The 20,803-nt window shown below is 43.5% G+C and overlaps 2 protein-coding genes across 6 annotated transcripts in view; both read left to right on the top strand.

The window, feature by feature from the left end:
* thrap3a (thyroid hormone receptor associated protein 3a) overlaps nt 1-20,803 on the top strand; it is a 264,720-nt gene that overhangs the window by 71,844 nt on the left and 172,073 nt on the right. The window lies entirely within an intron of this gene.
* Nucleotides 1-20,803, top strand: part of map7d1a (MAP7 domain containing 1a) — a 154,152-nt gene that overhangs the window by 73,332 nt on the left and 60,017 nt on the right. For 3 of the 5 annotated variants that reach the window (XM_060922195.1, XM_060922191.1, XM_060922194.1), the window contains 2 exons: nt 19,452-19,520; nt 19,946-19,966. In XM_060922195.1, the coding sequence (XP_060778178.1) occupies nt 19,452-19,520; nt 19,946-19,966 (90 nt within the window). The remainder of the gene's footprint in view (nt 1-19,451; nt 19,521-19,945; nt 19,967-20,803) is intronic. The other 2 variants (XM_060922192.1, XM_060922193.1) reach the window with 2 other exon arrangements.

The following is a 20,803-nucleotide window of genomic DNA, read 5'->3' as shown; positions in this document are numbered from 1 at the left end:
CGTCCGTTCACCCCAACACACTCCCCTCCCTTCAGCGTGACCGCAGTGCATGATGGTGTATACGGTATATTGCTTGGTTAGTCACCATCGGTTGTAGACTACTTTTCACGATGCGGGATACTTTGAGCGCACTATACAGGGTGTAATAATTCTCACTATACATTCGGACAGCACTACAAAATGGCAAACTCGCTGTATAGTCCACTATATAGTGAGTAGCGAGCGATTTCAGACACGGGTAGATGTTGTCGACGTTCAGTCATGTTAGCTGCTTATCCAAACCTTTCATAAACAAGGCACTTTATGTAGCAGGACCTTCATCAATTTTAGTTGAATACCCCCGGTCTGGTGACAATACACGTTTATGAACAGCTGAAGTCGTCATACAGACACTTTTAAGCTGGAGTAAATTTTGTCTGATTATGTAGTTATATTATTTTCTGGTTTGTTTGTTTAAAAAAACCCATTTTGGCTTGATTTTGATTTTTTTTTCCTTCTTCGTCTTGTTAATTTGTTTGCATGTTCATACTCTGGGTAAAAATAATTGTTTATTATTATATTGGTGCATTGTGCATGTTCCGACATGCACCAGACCGAATTTATTTTTAATAACAGCGTTAAAACAGGAGGCTGTCATCACCATAATGTTTTTCAGAGAGGTCCTGTGCGTGCGCACATCTGTCTAATGAACAAATAATCTCATCTCATTATCTGTAGCCGCTTTATCCTTCTACAGGGTCGCAGTCAAGCTGGAGCCTATCCCAGCTGACTACAGGCGAAAGGCGGGGTACACCCTGGACAAGTCGCCAGGTCATCACAGGGCTGACACATAGACACAGACAACCATTCACACTCACATTCACACCTACGCTCAATTTAGAGTCACCAGTTAACCTAACCTGCATGTCTTTGGACTGTGGGGGAAACCGGAGCACCCGGAGGAAACCCATGCGGACACGGGGAGAACATGCAAACTCCACACAGAAAGGCCCTCGCCAGCCACAGGGCTCGAACCCGGACCTTCTTGCTGTGAGGCGACAGCGCTAACCACTACACCACCGTGCCGCCCCTGAACAAATAATATGAATAAGAATTCTACAAATAAAAGCCAAGCGTGAAATATTTCTAAAATAATATAAGATCTATGTAATGTGTAAATATGTCATGCTGTGAGACAGAAGTGTGCATGATTACAGAGTGACCTTGAAGCTGGCGCGAGTGGGACCTGACGGTGTGCAGCGTGTCCTTACGGAGTGTCCGGTCAGCAGCAGAGAGATCGTGCCGCTCTGCTCCTCTGACGCCGCTTTCACTCCTGTACACGGAGCCCGTGCCGGTTGCTATGGAGACGGTCTCCTTGCTAGTGCTAGGTGGCCTGGGTATACTCGTTTTAGTGGGATAAATATTCCTTCTCCTTTTAAAGGGCTGCGATCCTGCGTTGGCTGCCATTTCGTCTCATGGTTTACATGCTGCAGGTTTATCAGTCTGGTGTTAACGGTACCGAACAGACAGCTCATGAAAGTACCCTATAATTCCTCATTATCACATGATTGGCATCAAAGTGCTAATCTCCTCTCTAATATAACGCGTGCACCTTTACCTTCCAGAGAGCCCGTCTTTCTCAGGGAATACACGCTGATCACTGATGACCAGGACGATGCCAGTGTAAACACACAGGCTGTGAGCTCATTAAATTAATAATGAGAGCAGGGAGAGAACAATGCACTGACTGACAACACTCCTAAAGCTTTAATGGCGTATATACAGACTGTAGCCTGCATCAGTCAATCCACATTTCATCTGAAACTGATCCTTTCTCAAGGACACAAACGATAAACCCACAACCAGCAAATATCTTGATGTGTTTTTTGACAGATGCCCAAAAAACCTCCCTGAGAAACGTAGCCAAAGGGATTGATCTGGTTCTGTCCCTGAGGAGGAAAGATGGAGGAGTTAGAACTGTCAGAACGAAATGTATCGTTCAAATACTGTCCTCCTCTCTCCCCCCCTTCCAAAACCAAAATATCAGTAAAATATTTAAGGTCGGCGGCACGGTGGTGTAGTGGTTAGCGCTGTCGCCTCACAGCAAGAAGGTCCGGGTTCGAGGGCCTTTCTGTGTGGAGTTTGCATGTTCTCCCCGTGTCCGCGTGGGTTTCCTCCGGGTGCTCCGGTTTCCCCCACAGTCCAAAGACATGCAGGTTAGGTTAACTGGTGACTCTAAATTGACCGTAGGTGTGAATGTGAGTGTGAATGGTTGTCTGAGTCTATGTGTCAGCCCTGTGATGACCTGGCGACTTGTCCAGGGTGTACCCCGCCTTTCGCCCGTAGTCAGCTGGGATAGGCTCCAGCTTGCCTGCGACCCTGTAGAACAGGATAAAGCGGCTAGAGATAATGAGATGAGATGAGATATTTAAGGTCCTGCGTCCTACTTTTAGGTGCCTAACATGGCATGCAAACGTTTTGGGCAGATTGGCTCTTATTGGTGTGGACGATAATTTGAATGACGATACGTCATTTCTCGTGCAATCTACTCACTTTTCACGCAATTTTTCATCATCGCCTTAAATATTAACGACGCGCTCAAGGTATGCGTTCCGAAAGTGTTATTTAAAAATCTAGTGCAAAGTAGGACATCAGATTTCTATAAAATGCATTTCCAAGTAATAAATGATCAAATTAACAACAGTATAACAAAGCAAACATGAAGAAAATTCTTCAGTGTATTTTTGAGGCGGAAATAGCATTATGTTCTGAAGTTTCTTGTGAGAACCTGTAAGTGTGACGTCGCAGCGAGAATAACAATGGCTGCTTTGATGTCGATGTGACGTCACTACCGGAGATTGCCGAATATTTCCGTGCCGTTTTGGTTGCGAAGGCTGTTGCTAGGGGCATAACTCGGGACTGGGAAGGTAGTTATGAAAAATCTCAATGACTGTTTGTAGGGAAATGTTTGGCCTAACAATGAAGCCCTTGGTGAATTTTGATGGCCTACTTCACACTCTGCCTTTAAGTAATGTGGAGGTCATGCTAGCTTTAAACCTGTTCTCTGCCCAATACACAATCTCGTGTGGATGATGTAGACTCATGCTAATCATAAACAAAAACACTATCCTGTTATTCACAGTACTCTCTCATCCTGAATATCATTTCAACACATTTAATACTGTTGGTGTTTTGCTCTTCTACACCTGGATACTGTTGACCAATTATTCGCCAAAGACGAAGTGAATATCGGTGAATAATAACGGAGATGAAGTCGAGGTTATTGTTCACCGATATTCACTGAGCCTGAGGCAGATAATTGTATCATCTCATCTCATCATCTCTAGCCGCTTTATCCTGTTCTACAGGGTCGCAGGCAAGCTGGAGCCTATCCCAGCTTACTACGGGCGAGAGGCGGGGTACACCCTAGACAAGTCGCCAGGTCATCACAGGGCTGACACATAGACACAGACAACCATCCACACTCACATTCACACCTACGGTCAATTTAGAGTCACCAGTTAACCTAACCTGCATGTCTTTGGACTGTGGGGGAAACCGGAGCACCCGGAGGAAACCCACGCGGACACGGGGAGAACATGCAAACTCCGCACAGAAAGGCCCTCGCCGGCCACGGGGCTCGTACCCGGACCTTCTTGCTGTGAGGCGACAGCGCTAACCACTACACCACCGTGCCGCCCGGCAGATAATTGTTTTAGTATAAATACACAAGTGATTTATTAAAAAAAAAAATCGTATGAAAAATAATTTATTTCAAACTTCAAAAGTGACATGCAAATGTAATAACGGTGTGGCGCAGACTTGTCACTTTATCTACACCGAGTTACATAAAATGCTGTTTTGAAATCGATAAAATAAATCCCACTTCCACCTTTGAATAGTTTTAGACCAAACTTCGTAGCATCTTTAGTGCTTTTAGGAACAACGTTTTCATTCATCTTTTGTAATTCTTCCTCACTTACAGTGACGAAGTGATTGGCTGCCGTTTTGCCGAGTCGCTCGAGGTGATTATCGAGAAATGGTCCAAATTTCTTCACCGTTCAGCGCACGCAGGGTTTCTTATAGCCATCTGTATATTTATACTAAAAGGGTGTTGACTGTGAGTTGGCCTCGTGGTTAGCGTGTCTGCCTCTTGACCGGGAGATCATGAGTTCTACTCGTGGTCAGGTCGTACCATCATAAGTGTATAAAAATACTGCCATCTGGCAAGGCACGCTGCAGTACAGGTGTGAGTAGGGAGTCAAACTCTCGTGGTTAGCAGAGGACTGGGCCCCCTACCGTAACTCTAGCTATATAATAAGTGAGAGGCCGAGGGCTATAGAAACGGAGATTGGTGCCACACCCATGCACCTCAAGAGCTGGTTAGTACTGGGACAGGACTTTTATTTACATCAAGGTATATATTAGATGCGACCGCGAGTTGGCCTCGCGGTTAGCATGTCCGCCTCTCGATCGGGAAATCGCGAGTTCTACTCACGGTCAGGTCATACCGAAGACCATCATAAAAATGGTGCCTACTGCCGTCTGGCAAAGCACGCTGCAATACAGATGTGAGTGGGGAGTCAAACTCTCGCGGTTACCAGAGGACTAGCCCCCCCTTTTTTTTTCTCTCTTCTTCCCCATTTATTTTATGTAATTTTATTTTCTATTGTTTACTGTGTTGCTTTTACCTCTGTAAAGCACATTGAACTGCCACTGTGTATGAAATATGCTATATAAATAAACTTGCCTTGCCTACTATAACCCTAGCTATGTAATAGGCGAGAGACCGAGGGCTACTGAAACGGAGATCGGCTCCGCCCTGCACGCCACATGGTGTGGGAAGGACTTTGATTTGGTATATTAGACGTGTGTAATTTGTTTGATAGCATGGTCACTTTGCATTTCAAAACCAATCATTGGCAATTTATTATTACAACCCCGATTGCAAAAAAGTTGGGACAAAGTACAAATTGTAAATAAAAACGGAATGCAATAATTTACAAATCTCAAAAACTGATATTGTATTCACAATAGAACATAGACAACATATCAAATGTCGAAAGTGAGACATTTTGAAATTTCATGTCAAATATTGGCTCATTTGAAATTTCCTGACCGCAACACATCTCAAAAAAGTTGGGACAGGGGCAATAAGAGGCTGGAAAAGTTAAAGGTACAAAAAAGGAACAGCTGGAGGACCAAATTGCAACTCATTAGGTCAATTGGCAATAGGTCATTAACATGACTGGGTATAAAAAGAGCATCTTGGAGTGGCAGCGGCTCTCAGAAGTAAAGATGGGAAGAGGATCACCAATCCCCCTAATTCTGCACCGACAAATAGTGGAGCAATATCAGAAAGGAGTTCGACAGTGTAAAATTGCAAAGAGTTTGAACATATCATCATCTACAGTGCATAATATCATCAAAAGATTCAGAGAATCTGGAAAAATCTCTGTGCGTAAGGGTCAAGGCCGGAAAACCATACTGGGTGCCCGTGATCTTCGGGCCCTTAGACGGCACTGCATCACATACAGGCATGCTTCTGTATTGGAAATCACAAAATGGGCTCAGGAATATTTCCAGAGAACATTATCTGTGAACACAATTCACCGTGCCATCCGCCGTTGCCAGCTAAAACTCTATAGTTCAAAGAAGCAGCTGTATCTAAACATGATCCAGAAGCGCAGACGTCTTCTCTGGGCCAAGGCTCATTTAAAATGGACTGTGGCAAAGTGGAAAACTGTTCTGTGGTCAGACGAATCAAAATTTGAAGTTCTTTATGGAAATCAGGGACGCTGTGTCATTCGGACTAAAGAGGAGAAGGACGACCCAAGTTGTCATCGGCGCTCAGTTCAGAAGCCTGCATCTCTGATGGTATGGGGTTGCATTAGTGCGTGTGGCATGGGCAACTTACACATCTGGAAAGACACCATCAATGCTGAAAGGTATATCCAGGCTCTAGAGCAACATATGCTCCCATCCAGATGACATCTCTTTCAGGGAAGACCTTGCATTTTCCAACATGACAATGCCAAACCACATACTGCATCAATTACAGCATCATGGCTGCGTAGAAGAAGGGTCCGGGTACTGAACTGGCCAGGCTGCAGTCCAGATCTTTCACCCATAGAAGACATTTGGCGCATCATAAAACAGAAGATATGACAAAAAAGACGTAAGACAGATGAGCAACTAGAATCCTACATTAGACAAGAATGGGTTAACATTCCTATCCCTAAACTTGAGCAACTTGTCTCCTCAGTCCCCAGACGTTTACAGACTGTTGTAAAGAGAAAAGGGGATGTCTCACAGTGGGAAACATGGCCTTGTCCCAACTTTTTTGAGATGTGTTGTTGTCATGAAATTTAAAATCACCTAATTTTTCTCTTTAAATGATACATTTTCTCAGTTTAAACATTTGATATGCCATCTATGTTCTATTCTGAATAAAATATGGAATTTTGAAACTTCCACATCATTGCATTCCGTTTTTATTTACAATTTGTACTTTGTCCCAACTTTTTTGGAATCGGGTTTGTATTATTATTATTTTTAAATCGTTGATCATTTTAATTTTTGCCTTGTTTATCCTATTTTATCACTTCCTCTTTTCTGTGTGTCAGTGGGTTGAATTATGTCAGTAGTTTGCGACACATTATTATCCTAGACCAAGCTGGAGTTCGAGGGATTTATTATATCTATTTCCCAGGTCCTGGCACGGGCAGGGTATCTGGTGTCACCCAGAAGAGAATGGGGTCGCTTTTAGTCTTCATGTCTTCTCAGGGAGTTTTCCTTTCCCACTCACCTCTGGCTTGTTCATATTGTTAAAACGCGCTCTACGAATAAAATTGAATTTCATTATGGATGTAACTACAAACACTCACTCATCAAAATTTTTTAAAATCTGATTGAGTAAATAGGCGGCACGGTGGTGTAGTGGTTAGCGCTGTCGCCTCACAGCAAGAAGGTCCTGGGTTCGAGCCCCGTGGCTGGCGAGGGCCTTTCTGTGTGGAGTTTGCATGTTCTCCCCGTGTCCGCGTGGGTTTCCTCCGGGTGCTCCGGTTTCCCCCACAGTCCAAAGACATGCAGGTTAGGTTAACTGGTGACTCTAAATTGAGCGTAGGTGTGAATGTGAGTGTGAATGGTTGTCTGTGTCTATGTGTCAGCCCTGTGATGACCTGGCGACTTGTCCAGGGTGTACCCCGCCTTTCGCCCGTAGTCAGCTGGGATAGGCTCCAGCTTGCCTGCGACCCTGTAGAACAGGATAAAGCGGCTACAGATAATGAGATGAGATGAGACACTGAAGTTAATGAAACTTGATGCTTCCCTCACAGGAAATGGATAAAATAAACCACAATTTTAAAATAAGTCACACACTGTTTCACTCTTTTTTTTTTTTTTTTCTTTCCCTTTGTGGTTGAATGTGATCAAGTTGTATTGCGTCACTGGTGATGTTCGTTCTGTATAGGACATGGCTAAAATGATAGACTAATATTTAAAGGCATTTGAATCATAAATATGTGAACGGATTTTAAATTCCAGACATTTTAAAGGGTTTTGATATGATGTACCCACTGTAAGCGATTTTGCTGCTTTTCAGCATTTGCTGTTTTTGGGTCAGTCTGCTGCTTTTCCTGGCGCGGACGGAGTGACTCATCATGATGAACGTAGTCTCATCAACTCTTGCAGCTCATGGGACTCTTTAGCGCTGTATGTGCTATAAATAACAGCCGAAGTGGAGCACAAGGCATCGAGAAGCCTGTCTGTGGAGCCTTATAATGCCTTGTGTTCATCATTTACTACAGTAAAAGGGAATAAAAGCTTTCCTTTCTGTTTGTGCATTATTGCGAAGTCCAAAGGTCTGTTCTTTAATTTTCCGAAATGAAAATACCGTAAATCCTCTAATACTGGCCTGTATTCCATTACTGGCCGGGACTCTAATATTGGCCGGTCTCGCTGTCGGAGGAGGTAAATAATGGCCGGACTCTAATACAGGCCGGGGCTATAACCAACGATGTTTCTGAGATCATAGTGGCCTTACACAATCGTTCCGATCTGAAAGACAATTGTGATCAGTGGCGCCGCCAGGCGTATGGCCGTACGCACTAGGCGTACCTTGGGGAGAGAGAGATTTTTTTTTAATTATAATTGTTACCTGAATGCTTTGGCAATGCAACATAATTTGAGAGAGAGAGAGAGAGAGAGAGACGCGTGTGTGCCGGCGCATTTGTGTGCTTCAGGAGTGGGCGGGGTGGGCGTGACCAAGAAAGCTCATTGGTCAATGCAGATATACTTTTCTTGCACCACTGAGACCCCGTCCACACGTAGCCGGGTATCTGCTAAATCGAAGATATTTTTCTACGTTTTGGCCTGTCATCCACATGAAAACACATCAAAAATGAATATTTAAAAAAACTCCGGGCAAAGTGAAGATTTTTGAAAACTCCGTGTATGCCTTTTCGTGTAGACAGAGATAACCGGAGGTTTGCGTTTTAGAATGTCACAATCTGCGCCAAAAAAATGACAACAAATCTGCCCTGACGTCAAACGTGCAACCTTTGTTTACTGCAGAAGCCAGATTAAGCATGGACTTAAGCTAGCCGCACACCACGGCGATCCACGCGGTACCGAACCGACCCATTTCAGAGCCGACTCCCGACAGGGCACGCACATATCCCCCGACTGTTGACGAGTGCAGTCGCGATTGAAGCGACACGTGACAACTTAATAGCTTTGTGATTGGCTATTGGATATAGTTACTGTTAAATCCAACACTTGAAGATGCTACAGGCTGAATTACAAATGACACAACATGGAATATGTAGCGCACTATCTAGGCTGCATGAGCTATTATTCCCAACCTTAAATAGTGCACTTATATAGGGGAGTTAAAGCGATTTGGAATTCAGCCACACAACTTGAGCAGAGTGGCTTTCCAGCCCACTGTGTCTATGGATAAAGCTTCAGTCTATGGAATTACAGTATATACCTGCATTAGGTGCTACCAACACGTATTTCTCGCGCTAGAAATTGTTTAATGATGTCACGTGTTATATGCGAAAGATATGATTGGCTATTGCTAGCGACTCTCGCCGATCAGTCTGGCTCCCGATTAGTTTTTCGAATCGGCTGTGAGATGAGTCGGTACCATCGAAAACTAGTCTTTACGCCTGACTCGCGACTTCAGTTGGCTCGGTACGCTGAAAATCGGCGTAGTGTGCGGCTAGCTAAAGAGTAATGGATCGGAGTAGTGCCTTGAAAGCGTTAATTATTGTGCAGGTGCTATTTACATGTTTAATTTTAGAAGCCCAACTACTGCTCCAAGAGCACAGGCGATGTGATTAGGGGGTAGGATTTGGGGAAATAACCATCTACAGGTTTGGAATGCTTATGAATGTGATTGAAAACGCAGATGTTCGGTTATGTGTGGAAGGGATTTTTTTCGAAGACGAGGTGGTGTGGATAAAACATTTTTATAAACGGAGGGGGGAGGGGGGAAATGTTCGGTTTTAAAAATACCCGGCTACGTGTGTACATGGCATGAGATTCTCTCCAGTTTTGAGAAACGGAGACAGATAATCGTCAGTAGTCAGAGCTTGTGCGAGAATTTATTGAGAAGCGAGTCAAAAATGAGTAAACGAACCCTGAAACAAACGAGCTTGTTTCAGACTTTTACGAAAAAGTCCAAAAGCAGTGATCCAGGGGTGTCATCTGCTTGCCAGTCCTCTCCAGTATCAGCTAGTAACACGGCACCGGCAGCTTCCACTCCTCCGCAACCGAGCAGCAGTCCGCTGCAGCTGGATGCGAGCTCAGTTCCTTTGAGGGAATTGCCTTCATCTACCTCTGAGTTTGAAACTAGCCATACATCCAGTGAATTTCATATAAGAACACCTACATCTCCCCATGTCCCTTACGATCAGAAGTAGATGGTTGCTCCACCTTGCTGACAAATGAGCCATCAGATAGCTTTACTAATGAGCCACGAGTCAGCCCGCTATCACTGACATCAGATTCATCACACATAGGGAAACTTCAACCAGATGCCTTAAAATGTGCACCGGACTCTGTAAAGCTCAATGTCCTACAGAACCGCTTCAAACCAGACAGAGGGTGGGTGGCTCCTTCTACTCTGATTTTCGGTAAACTCAGAAAAATACCCGAGGAGTTTTTCAGCGAGTCTGTGTACCCCACGTTGCGCTACAGTGTGTGTCAGAGTCGTGCGTGCGGTAGTGCTGAGCAAGTTCACTAGATTCTAATCGAGGCTATAAAGAGTTTATTGTTTATTGTCGTGTGTAGTTCACATATGGTGTTCAAATATCAGCCTGTGTTCATGGAAGGCTATTGTTCAATTTCAAGTTAAAGTTCTATCGTTGTTTTGTGTATAAGCCTATAGATCGACTCTTCATAGAAACTGCAGCACGCAAGCGTTTTTTTTGGGGGGGGGGGGGGATTACACCGCTAGTGCGTACCTTACAGTTCAACCCTGCAGGCGCCCCTGATTGTGATTACCGGTAGGTCTGGTGGTAACCAGGCAACCAAGCATCAACCTATTTTATAGGTTCAAATAGACACAAAATCTCGTTTTTATTCATTCCACTGGTAGTCTGTTTTGCTCAAATAGAAATAGAGGCCTGCCTCTAATTCTGGCCTCCTTCCAATAATGGCCTGGACCAAGATGCACTTGAGTGAAATAAAGGCCCCGGCCTATATTAGAGGATTTACGGTAATCCGTTTCTCCATGTGATGCCATCAGTCTGACCGGTACCTGACCAGCTCCTAAATACTGTACCTACCATTCAGAACCTTGATTAGCTGGAGGTGGTGTGTATGCGGGTCACGCTCGAGCCGCTGCGTCAGAAACATTAAAGCCTAATCCATCTGTTCCCTCTAGAACAAAAACAGATGTAAACGGGGTGATTAAGACAATGTGATTAGTGGAATATTTAAGTTATTCCACAAAATCGAGTCGTGCATGAGCTGATGAGGCATGTAGCGCAGTCTGCTGTAACCCACGTACAACTAGATTGAGTGGAATAACTGTTTTATTCTATCTACATTCACTGGATTTTGAGAAACGGAAAAATACTCTAATAAATCTTGAACAAAAAAAAGATGCGTTCTTACCATCAAATACTTTCATTCCATATTTTGTTGCCTGTTTTGTGTTTTTTTTTTTTTTTGGGGGGGTGTTTTGTTTTTGAGTAGCTTTTATTTCTTCCTTGGTTGGTTCAGCAACAAGCGCCGCCATTTTGTTTTTCTCTACTCATGGTATATGAGCTGATATCCTAGTAGTAGAGTAGCCAATCAGAGCATGTGATTGCTCATATCCTGTGAATGTGGACAGAATAAAAATGAATATTTCAGCTGAAAAGGAACTTGTTTTCCTTTGACCTCAAACGTAGTCGGTAAGTTGAGTTCTAACCCCTTCAGACATAACGTGTACAATTGTACACATGAAATTCCATAGCATGGAGTTCTGCAGAATTTTTCTGTCTGTCCGAAGGGGGATAACTACTATGGAAGTTCGTTTTGGGCAAACTGTATCTTTTATTGTTCTGCTTCCTGTAACAACAGGGTATTAATGTTGGGGCAATTACAGGACTGATTATTTAATTTAATGAACAGCTCCATTGGAATGTAGGATGTAGAACACGTTTGTTCCTGTTCTCATGTAAGTCGTAGCTGCATTAAACGGTCGTTTCTTCTCCAGCATATACAGTAGATATAAGTGTACACACCCCGTTAAAACGATCGGTTTTTCTGATGTAAAAAGATGAGACCATGGTCAATAATTTCAAAACTTTTCCCACCTTGAATGTGACCTGTAACCTGTACAATTCAATTGAAAAACAAACAAATCTGTTGGGGGGGACATAAAAAAAAAAGTACAATAAGCTGGTTGCACAAGTGCGCACAGCCTTAAAGTGCCATTCCACCATTGGATGTATTCTTTGGCATAAAATACAATATATTTTATGACAACATGACTAGACAGAGAAATCTTTTGGCTTCAAAATGATATATCAAACATAATTTTTTGACAACGACAAGTATATTAATTTTGCGACCAAAGTCACCTACCCTTTTAATTTCCGCGCGGTAGTGAAACGTGATGTCATCGGCAGGTTCCCCTTCTTGTGTACCACGTGTCGGTCTATTTTTAGACCAGGAAACCCCCAAAGTGAGAGAGTCATTTCTCCTCGTATATGGGGGCCAAAAAAATTGCGAAAAATTTTGAGTTAATCTTTCACTTAGCTAGATTTATTGGTATTAGCTAGATTTATTGGTATTATTTTTATCGCATTCTATCCGCCATTGCTGATAATATGCGCCACGTCACACGTCACGTGGTACACAAGAAGGGGAACCTGCCGATGACATCACGCACGGAAATTAAAAGGGTAGGTGACTTTGGTCACAAAATTAATATACTTGTCGTTGTCAAATTATGTTTGATATATCATTTTGAAGCTAAAAGATTTCTCTATCTAGTGATACCATTTATATATGTTGTTGTAGCACTTCTCTCACTTGGACCTGTATTGTGCTATTTACCACTTATTTAGACTACTAGATTCCTGAGTTGTGAAATGAGGTAATGACTAGAAATATATAAAAAACTGTAAAACTTTATTTTGTACAGATTCCTGGTATGAAGAAGAGAAGAGCGGTTAAAAGAAGAGTATTAGAGATTAGAGTTATTAGAGAAGAGAAAACAGGCAGAGTTGCAAAAGCGATACGTATATATCCAATACAAAATGAACAAAATAGTAAAAGAATGTAATTCACATCTGTGCTCTGGGAGTAGTGAATAAATAAAAAAAACACCACTATCGCTAATAATAGTGCACTTCACATTCACTTCCCAGGTGTTCAACTACAAATCAGATATCAGAGTGATAACAATAATAGTGAGCCGTTCAGCTCACTATTAAATTGAGGGAAAAGACCTTACAACTTGTAAACCAGAATAAAATAAAAGCCGTATGGCAATTGTTGGGTATTCACCCAAATACACAACTTTGTACATACAAACAAAAATAAGTGCAAGTAATACTGATACTGTAACAGTGCAATCCCACTCAAAAGTCGTTCACAAAGCATTCATTCACACACAAGTCAATTAAAGAAAGTCAAGTCAAGTTAGAGTATATAAAGTAGGGTCTTCTTTTTTCCAGGAAAGAGAAAAGTATCTTAAATGTCTTATCTGTACTCCTTGAGACAGGAACAGCTGGTGAAGGCGACCTGCAGCAGTTGGCCAGACTGCTACAGGCGCATCAGAGAACGGGGGGTTTCAAGGGACAGGCTCGCCATCTTCAGGTTTTCTCTGGAGCTCGCGGTGAATCAATCCGTATCAAAAAAAACCAATCTACACGAAATATCATGACAGTTACTCATCAACTTCCAATCCAAATTCTTATGTGATATTTTCTATAGCATCAGTATCTCCATCAGTATCAACATGTAAACAATCAGTCGGTACCGCTATAGTGCCCTGAAACATAGCAATGTCTCAGCTGTAGCTAGCTGACGGCTAGTGCAAGCTAACAGTAAACCAACACTAGCTTAAGCGGACCGTATACAGTACATATGAATTACAAGGCAAACAAATGTGAATCATTAAGGAAAACTACATGTATAATGAAAGGAAGTGTATACCAATACACACTATACACTGAAATGTCGATCAGAAGTCAAACAAATTACTATTTCCCTCACAATATTAGCAGGCTAATATTAATTTATTGGTGGGCTAATACCATTTACATATTCCATAAACACATTTGCTACGGACATTCACGTCAAGTAAATTCAATGTTAAGATTGAATAACAAAAGTTAAACGTGGGAATACCACTCATATTCAACAGGTAAGGGTCTATACTACGGAGTAAATACTTCGATTGGTTTTTGTATAACCTTTATGGCTTCTAAATCACTATTATATTCACTATGGAAATTCTGATTCACGAAGCGTTTGAATAACTCACCGAAGTTCTTCAGGTGTATTACAAAAGAGAAAAGGTGTTCTTCAAGTAGAAAACGGAAAAAAGAGAAGTTCAACGGTGGAAAGAAGTATAAGATGTTAAAGAAGAAGTTGTAAAAAGTTATATCAAGACAAGTTCAAAGTGACGTTCTAGGGTTTGTGAGGTTCGAGCTAAAGTCTTGACGTTCAATCTACAAATGCGCGCGACAGAGTCTATGCGCATGCGTGTGCGGTGCATTAAAATCTAGCAGGGCTACATTGTCAAAATATATTGTATTTTATGCCAAAGAATACATCCAATGGTGGAATGACACTTTAAACTAATACTCCGGTTTTTTTGGGTTCACACCTGCCATCAATTAAAATGACTCTGATTCACCCCAAATAAAGTTCAGACATTTACTCCGTTGCATCCTCCAGCAAAAGCCAGCGTTCACAGAGAGCTTACAAAGCGTCAAAGCGATCTCATTGCTGAAAGGTATCAGTCAGGAGAAGGGTACAAAAACATTTCCACGGCATTAGATATACCATGGAGCACAGTGAAGACAGTCATCAAGAAGTGGAGAAAATATGGGACAACAGTGACGTTACTGGTGGCACGGTGGTGTAGTGGTTAGCGCTGTCGCCTCACAGCAAGAAGGTCCGGGTTCGAGCCCCGTGGCCGGCGAGGGCCTTTCTGTGTGGAGTTTGCATGTTCTACCCGTGTTTGTTTCCTCCAGACATGCAGACATTCCAAAGACATGCAGGTTAGGTTAACTGGTGGCTCTAAATTGACCGTAGGTGTGAATGTGAGTGTGAATGGTTGTCTGTGTCTATGTGTCAGCCCTGTGATGACCTGGCGACTTGTCCAGGGTGTACCCCGCCTTTCGCCCGTAGTCAGCTGGGATAGGCTCCAGCTTGCCTGCGACCCTGTAGAACAGGATAAAGCGGCTACAGATGATGAGATGAGTGACGTGACTGAGAACTGGACGTCCCTCCAAAATTGATGACAAGACGAAAACTGGTCAGGGAGGCTGCCGAGAGGCCGACAGCAACACTGAAGGAGCTGCAGGAATTTCTGGCAAGTATTGGCTGTGTACTACATGTGACAACAATCTCCCGTATTCTCCATATGTCTGGACTGTGGGGTAGGGTCGCAAGACGGAAGCCTTTTCTTACAAAGAAAAGGAAGAGTGGGCAAATATTGCCAAGTCTAGCTGTGGCAGGCTGATCGACTCCGACCCAAAAAGACTGAATGCTGTAATTAAATCAAAAGAGGCTTCGACAAAGTATTAGTTTAAGGGTGTGCACACTTATGCAACCAGCTTATTGTACATTTTTTTCCCCCCCCTAACAGATTTGTTTGTTTTTCAATTGAATTGTACAGGTTACAGGTCACATTCAAGGTGGGAAAAGTTTTGAAATTATTGATCATGGTCTCATCTTTTTACATCAGAAAAACCGATCATTTTAACAGGGTGTGTATACTTTTTATATCCACTGTATCTCTCTCGCTCTCTCTTTTGTGCAGCTTGTCCTTTTTATCAAGAAAACAAAGTGTACCTTCTCTTTAACTCTTTACCCCTTAATGACGACATATGACGACCCTGTGTATATCCCATAATGACATGTGACGCCGGCGTGTACGCACCATAATGGCGACATTTGATGACTTTTTTTTTTTCTTGTAAATATGTTCTAAGGGTGAACAGTATATACACATATACAAGGGTGGCTGTAGCAACTGCTTTAAGGGGTAAAAAGTTAAAGAAGATTGTTCCAAAGTGCGGGGACACATCACGCCATCCGTAAATATTAAATACATGTAAAACAACAACCTCAACAATGATAGATTTTTCTTTCCTGAACAACACTTAAATCAGTTTATTAGATTATCTGGAGCATCCGCATTCAAAATGTATAAGCTGTTGCTGTAGAAACAGTAACGTATTAGAATGAGCACATGGAGCGCATCGTTCAGGTTAGAGTCGGGACTACTGTCCGAGTCGTACAGCTTATACACACTATCGGACCAATCAGATTTAAGAACTCTACTACAGTGTGGTATAAATTGCTGCTATTAAAATATTATTGGATCAGGATGGATTTATTTTGTGAACCTGTGAGACGTCGGGTCTGGCGGCACAGGATTTGTATGCGTCCGTCATTACTGTAGCCTGTCCTGTAACATGAAAATGGAAGATTCCCCAGTTGACCTGGTCACTGTGTTGATACCAGGATCGAGATGCAAATGCAAGATCACCCATCCATCTAATCCACTCACCCATCCATCTAATCCACTCACCCACTCACTCATCCACTCTCCATCCACCCATCCATCCATCTAATCCACTCACCCATCCATCTAATCCACTCACCCACCCATCTAATCCACTCACCCACCCATCTAATCCACTCACCCACCCATCTAATCCACTCACCCACTCACTCATCCACTCTCCATCCACCCATCCATCCATCTAATCCACTCACCCATCCATCTAATCCACTCACCCATCCATCTAATCCACTCACCCATCCATCTAATCCACTCACCCACCCATCTAATCCACTCACCCACTCACTCATCCACTCTCCATCCACCCATCCATCCATCTAATCCACTCACCCATCCATCTAATCCACTCACCCATCCATCTAATCCACTCACCCACCCATCTAATCCACTCACCCATCCATCTAATCCACCCACTCATCCACTCTCCATCCACCCATCCATCCATCTAATCCACTCACCCACTCACTCATCCACTCTCCATCCACCCATCCATCCATCTAATCCACTCACCCATCCATCTAATCCACTCACCCATCCATCTAATCCACTCACCCATCCATCTAATCCACTCACCCACCCATCTAATCCACTCACCCATCCATCTAATCCACCCACTCATCCACTCTCCATCCACCCATCCATCCATCTAATCCACTCACCCACTCACTCATCCACTCTCCATCCACCCATCCATCCATCTAATCCACTCACCCATCCATCTAATCCACTCACCCATCCATCTAATCCACTCACCCACCCATCTAATCCACTCACCCACTCACTCATCCACTCTCCATCCACCCATCCATCCATCTAATCCACTCACCCATCCATCTAATCCACTCACCCATCCATCTAATCCACTCACCCATCCATCTAATCCACCCACTCATCCACTCTCCATCCACCCATCCATCCATCTAATCCACTCACCCACTCACTCATCCACTCTCCATCCACCCATCCATCCATCTAATCCACTCACCCATCCATCTAATCCACTCACCCATCCATCTAATCCACTCACCCATCCATCTAATCCACTCACCCACTCACTCATCCACTCTCCATCCACCCATCCATCCATCCATCTAATCCACTCACCCATCCATCTAATCCACTCACCCATCCATCTAATCCACTCACCCACCCATCTAATCCACTCACCCATCCATCTAATCCACCCACTCATCCACTCTCCATCCACCCATCCATCCATCTAATCCACTCACCCACTCACTCATCCACTCTCCATCCACCCATCCATCCATCTAATCCACTCACCCATCCATCTAATCCACTCACCCATCCATCTAATCCACTCACCCACCCATCTAATCCACTCACCCACTCACTCATCCACTCTCCATCCATCCATCTAATCCACTCACCCATCCATCTAATCCACTCACCCATCCATCTAATCCACTCACCCACCCATCTAATCCACTCACCCATCCATCTAATCCACCCACTCATCCACTCTCCATCCACCCATCCATCCATCTAATCCACCCACTCATCCACTCTCCATCCACCCATCCATCCATCTAATCCACCGACTCCATCAATCCACTCACTCACTCACTCACTCACTCACTCACTCATCCACTCCATCCATCCACTCAATCCATCCACACACCCACTCACTCACTCATCCACTCTCCATCCATCCATCCATCCATCCATCCATCCATCCACCCACTCACTCATCCACTATCCATCCACCCACCCACTCACTCACTCATCCATCCATCCATCCGTCCACCCACTCATCTGCTCTCCATCCATCCATCCGTCCACCCACTCATCCACTCTCCATCCATCCATCCATCCATCCACTCACTCACCCACTCATCCGCTCTCCATCCATCCATCCATCCACCCACTCACTCACTCACTTATCCATCCATCCATCCACTCATCCACTCTCCATCCATCCACTCACTCACTCCATCCATCCACCCACCCACTCATCCACTCTCCATCCACTCACTCACTCACTCACTCACTCACTCACTCCATCCATCCATCCATCCATCCATCCACTCACTCACTCACTCACTCACTCACTCACTCACTCACTCACTCACTCATCCATCCACCCACCCACTCATCCACTCTCCATCCATTCACTCACTCACTCACTCACTCACTCACTCACTCACTCACTCACTCACTCACTCCATCCATCCACTCTCCATCCATCCATCCATCCATCCATCCATCCATCCATCCATCCACTCACTCACTCATCCACTCTTGATTCTGATGGGTCAGAAGTTACTTCACTGTCAAAGCTGTGCTGTTATAGTAGTTTTGGCTGGAAGGCAAACAGCCAAAATTATTAATTATTAATTATTTAATAATTATTATTTATTATTATTAATAATAATTATTAATAATTAATAATAAATTATTAATATTATTAATGCACATGATCCGATATGCTGCCGTTTCTATAGTAACAGCTGGTTCAGGAACATATATGGCGGATGCTCGACATAATCTCAGCTTGAGAAATGGATTATCCGTTTAACTGACCTGGTGAACTTTTCTGGAGATATTTCTGTAACATTTTGAGGAAGGAGTCTCGGGTGTCGGTGCTTTGTAACAGTCAGCAAAGTATCTGACATGGGAGAGTCTTCAGGACAGAGGAGTGTGCGTTTTCTTATTTATTTATAATTTGCATGAAAAGCTGTATTTGTTCTCCTTTTAACTTGGAGAGAGTGAAGAGGCTGGCGATGGACCTTGAGTGATGATGAGAACTAACTTGTTTCACAGACGATATGAAATATAGTTATAAGCAGAGAAAAGTATGACATCGTCGTTGTTTGATTCATAAAAAAAATTGTCATCTTTTGGCAAATCTTTGAGGTATAAGAGGAATAAAAACATTTGTGACTGATTTCTAGGAAAATGATGAGCTTCAGGATGGCATTGCACCACCCAGTCACTGATTATTTTCCGAGAACCGCATGCCCAGTCGTGTTTTCTTCCTTCCTTAGCGTGTGTTCAGCTCCTGGGTGGAAAGTGGCATGAATGATGCAGCGCCGAGAGAGCGGAGCCCGTCACTGCTGCCAGCTCCTGTGCTGATTTTCAATGCTTTATAGCACTGCAGATGTGAGTGCGGACTCGTCTGCACAATGCCTCCTCTCATCGCTCTCTCACTTCCTGTCTGGTCTCTCCCTCTGGCCGTCTCTAGATGCAGTGAAGCTGCAGGACAGGCAAAGACTGGCGAAGGAAAGGAGAGAAGAGAAGGCGAAATATCTTGGTAAGTGACCCGAACTGTGCTTTTCAAGATGATGGCGCCTCCTGCTGGTTGTGCGAGAGGAGCATACAAGGTCATGCAACTTTTTTTTTTTTTTAAATCATGTGAATGAACCCTCCCCCTCCCAATCACTGACATTTTAGCTGGTTTTTCTTGTTTCATTCAGCATGTCCAGATTACCTGAGGAAAAAGCCCATAACTGTCTTTTCTCAGGATATTAGACAATAACACTTGACTATGTTTATGTTTCATCCATCACATTTTAATCCCTTCTTATATAAAACCTCCACAAGACTCTCTGTGTGTGTGTGTGTGTGTGTGTGTGTGTGTGTTTGCTCGATCTGTTGCTCATGGCTGTACACGTAGCAGCACTGCACTGCTTTTGCATGATTGACAGATGCGCTTGTGTTCTCTCTCTCACTCTCCAGAAGAGCGTGGTCAGATCCAGGGTAAGTCCTTCCCTAAGTGTCCCTCGTGCTCGTGGTGGTGATTAGTGTTTGGTCCACAATCAAGAGCCTGATCTACTTTCTCCCTTTTTGGCTCCTTCAAGTCCTCATCTGTCTAATCTCTGGGCACTCAATCATTCTCTCTGTTCCTCCTCTTCTCTTCTGCAAAATCCAAATTTCCTGGTCATTGGTGAGTTTCCCAAAAACCTCTCAACACTAAGAGCATCTTAACTAGAAGAGAGAAAGAGAGCGTTCATTGTGCTGCTCGCTCTACCATTTAACGATCTTTGTGCTATGATGCTTTTGGGAAACTCGGCACATCTTAATAGTAATCTCATGACTAATCATTCATCTCTGGGCCAAGGAGCCTTTTACTTGGCTAATAAGGCAACCGTTTTCTTTGGAGTCGACCTATTATCTTTTTATTTTAATATTTGGAAAATACGTTGGGACTTTTTTAGATGTTTAATCATATCGTTAACAAACGCAGATGGTGAATGTACTTCTCTATGCAGTCGTTCCAGTTTGAGGTGAAGGACGGGTGTGTGTTCTATCCAAACTAAGAAGGCTGATAATTTGAGCAGTGTGTTTGAGTCTGTAGAGCGATACAGACGCGTAGTGTAAGAGAATTTTTGGGACAGAACCAGGAGGTAGTGCACTATGAGTGCAGCAGCATATTTGGATTCTTTGCCACGTAAACACATGTGCGATTTTATGTTTCAGAGTTTCGCTTTGGTATTGCATCAGTGCTAAATTCACTATAATTTACTGAATAGGCTTAGACTTGGAAAAGCCTCTCGGATCCAGATTGGCTTGGCAGGAAAAGGTTTTTGTTTTTTG

This window comes from Neoarius graeffei, chromosome 5 (genome assembly GCF_027579695.1).
Source record: "Neoarius graeffei isolate fNeoGra1 chromosome 5, fNeoGra1.pri, whole genome shotgun sequence".
NCBI lineage: Eukaryota > Metazoa > Chordata > Actinopteri > Siluriformes > Ariidae > Neoarius > Neoarius graeffei.
This window is presented reverse-complemented; position numbering and strand designations above follow the sequence as displayed.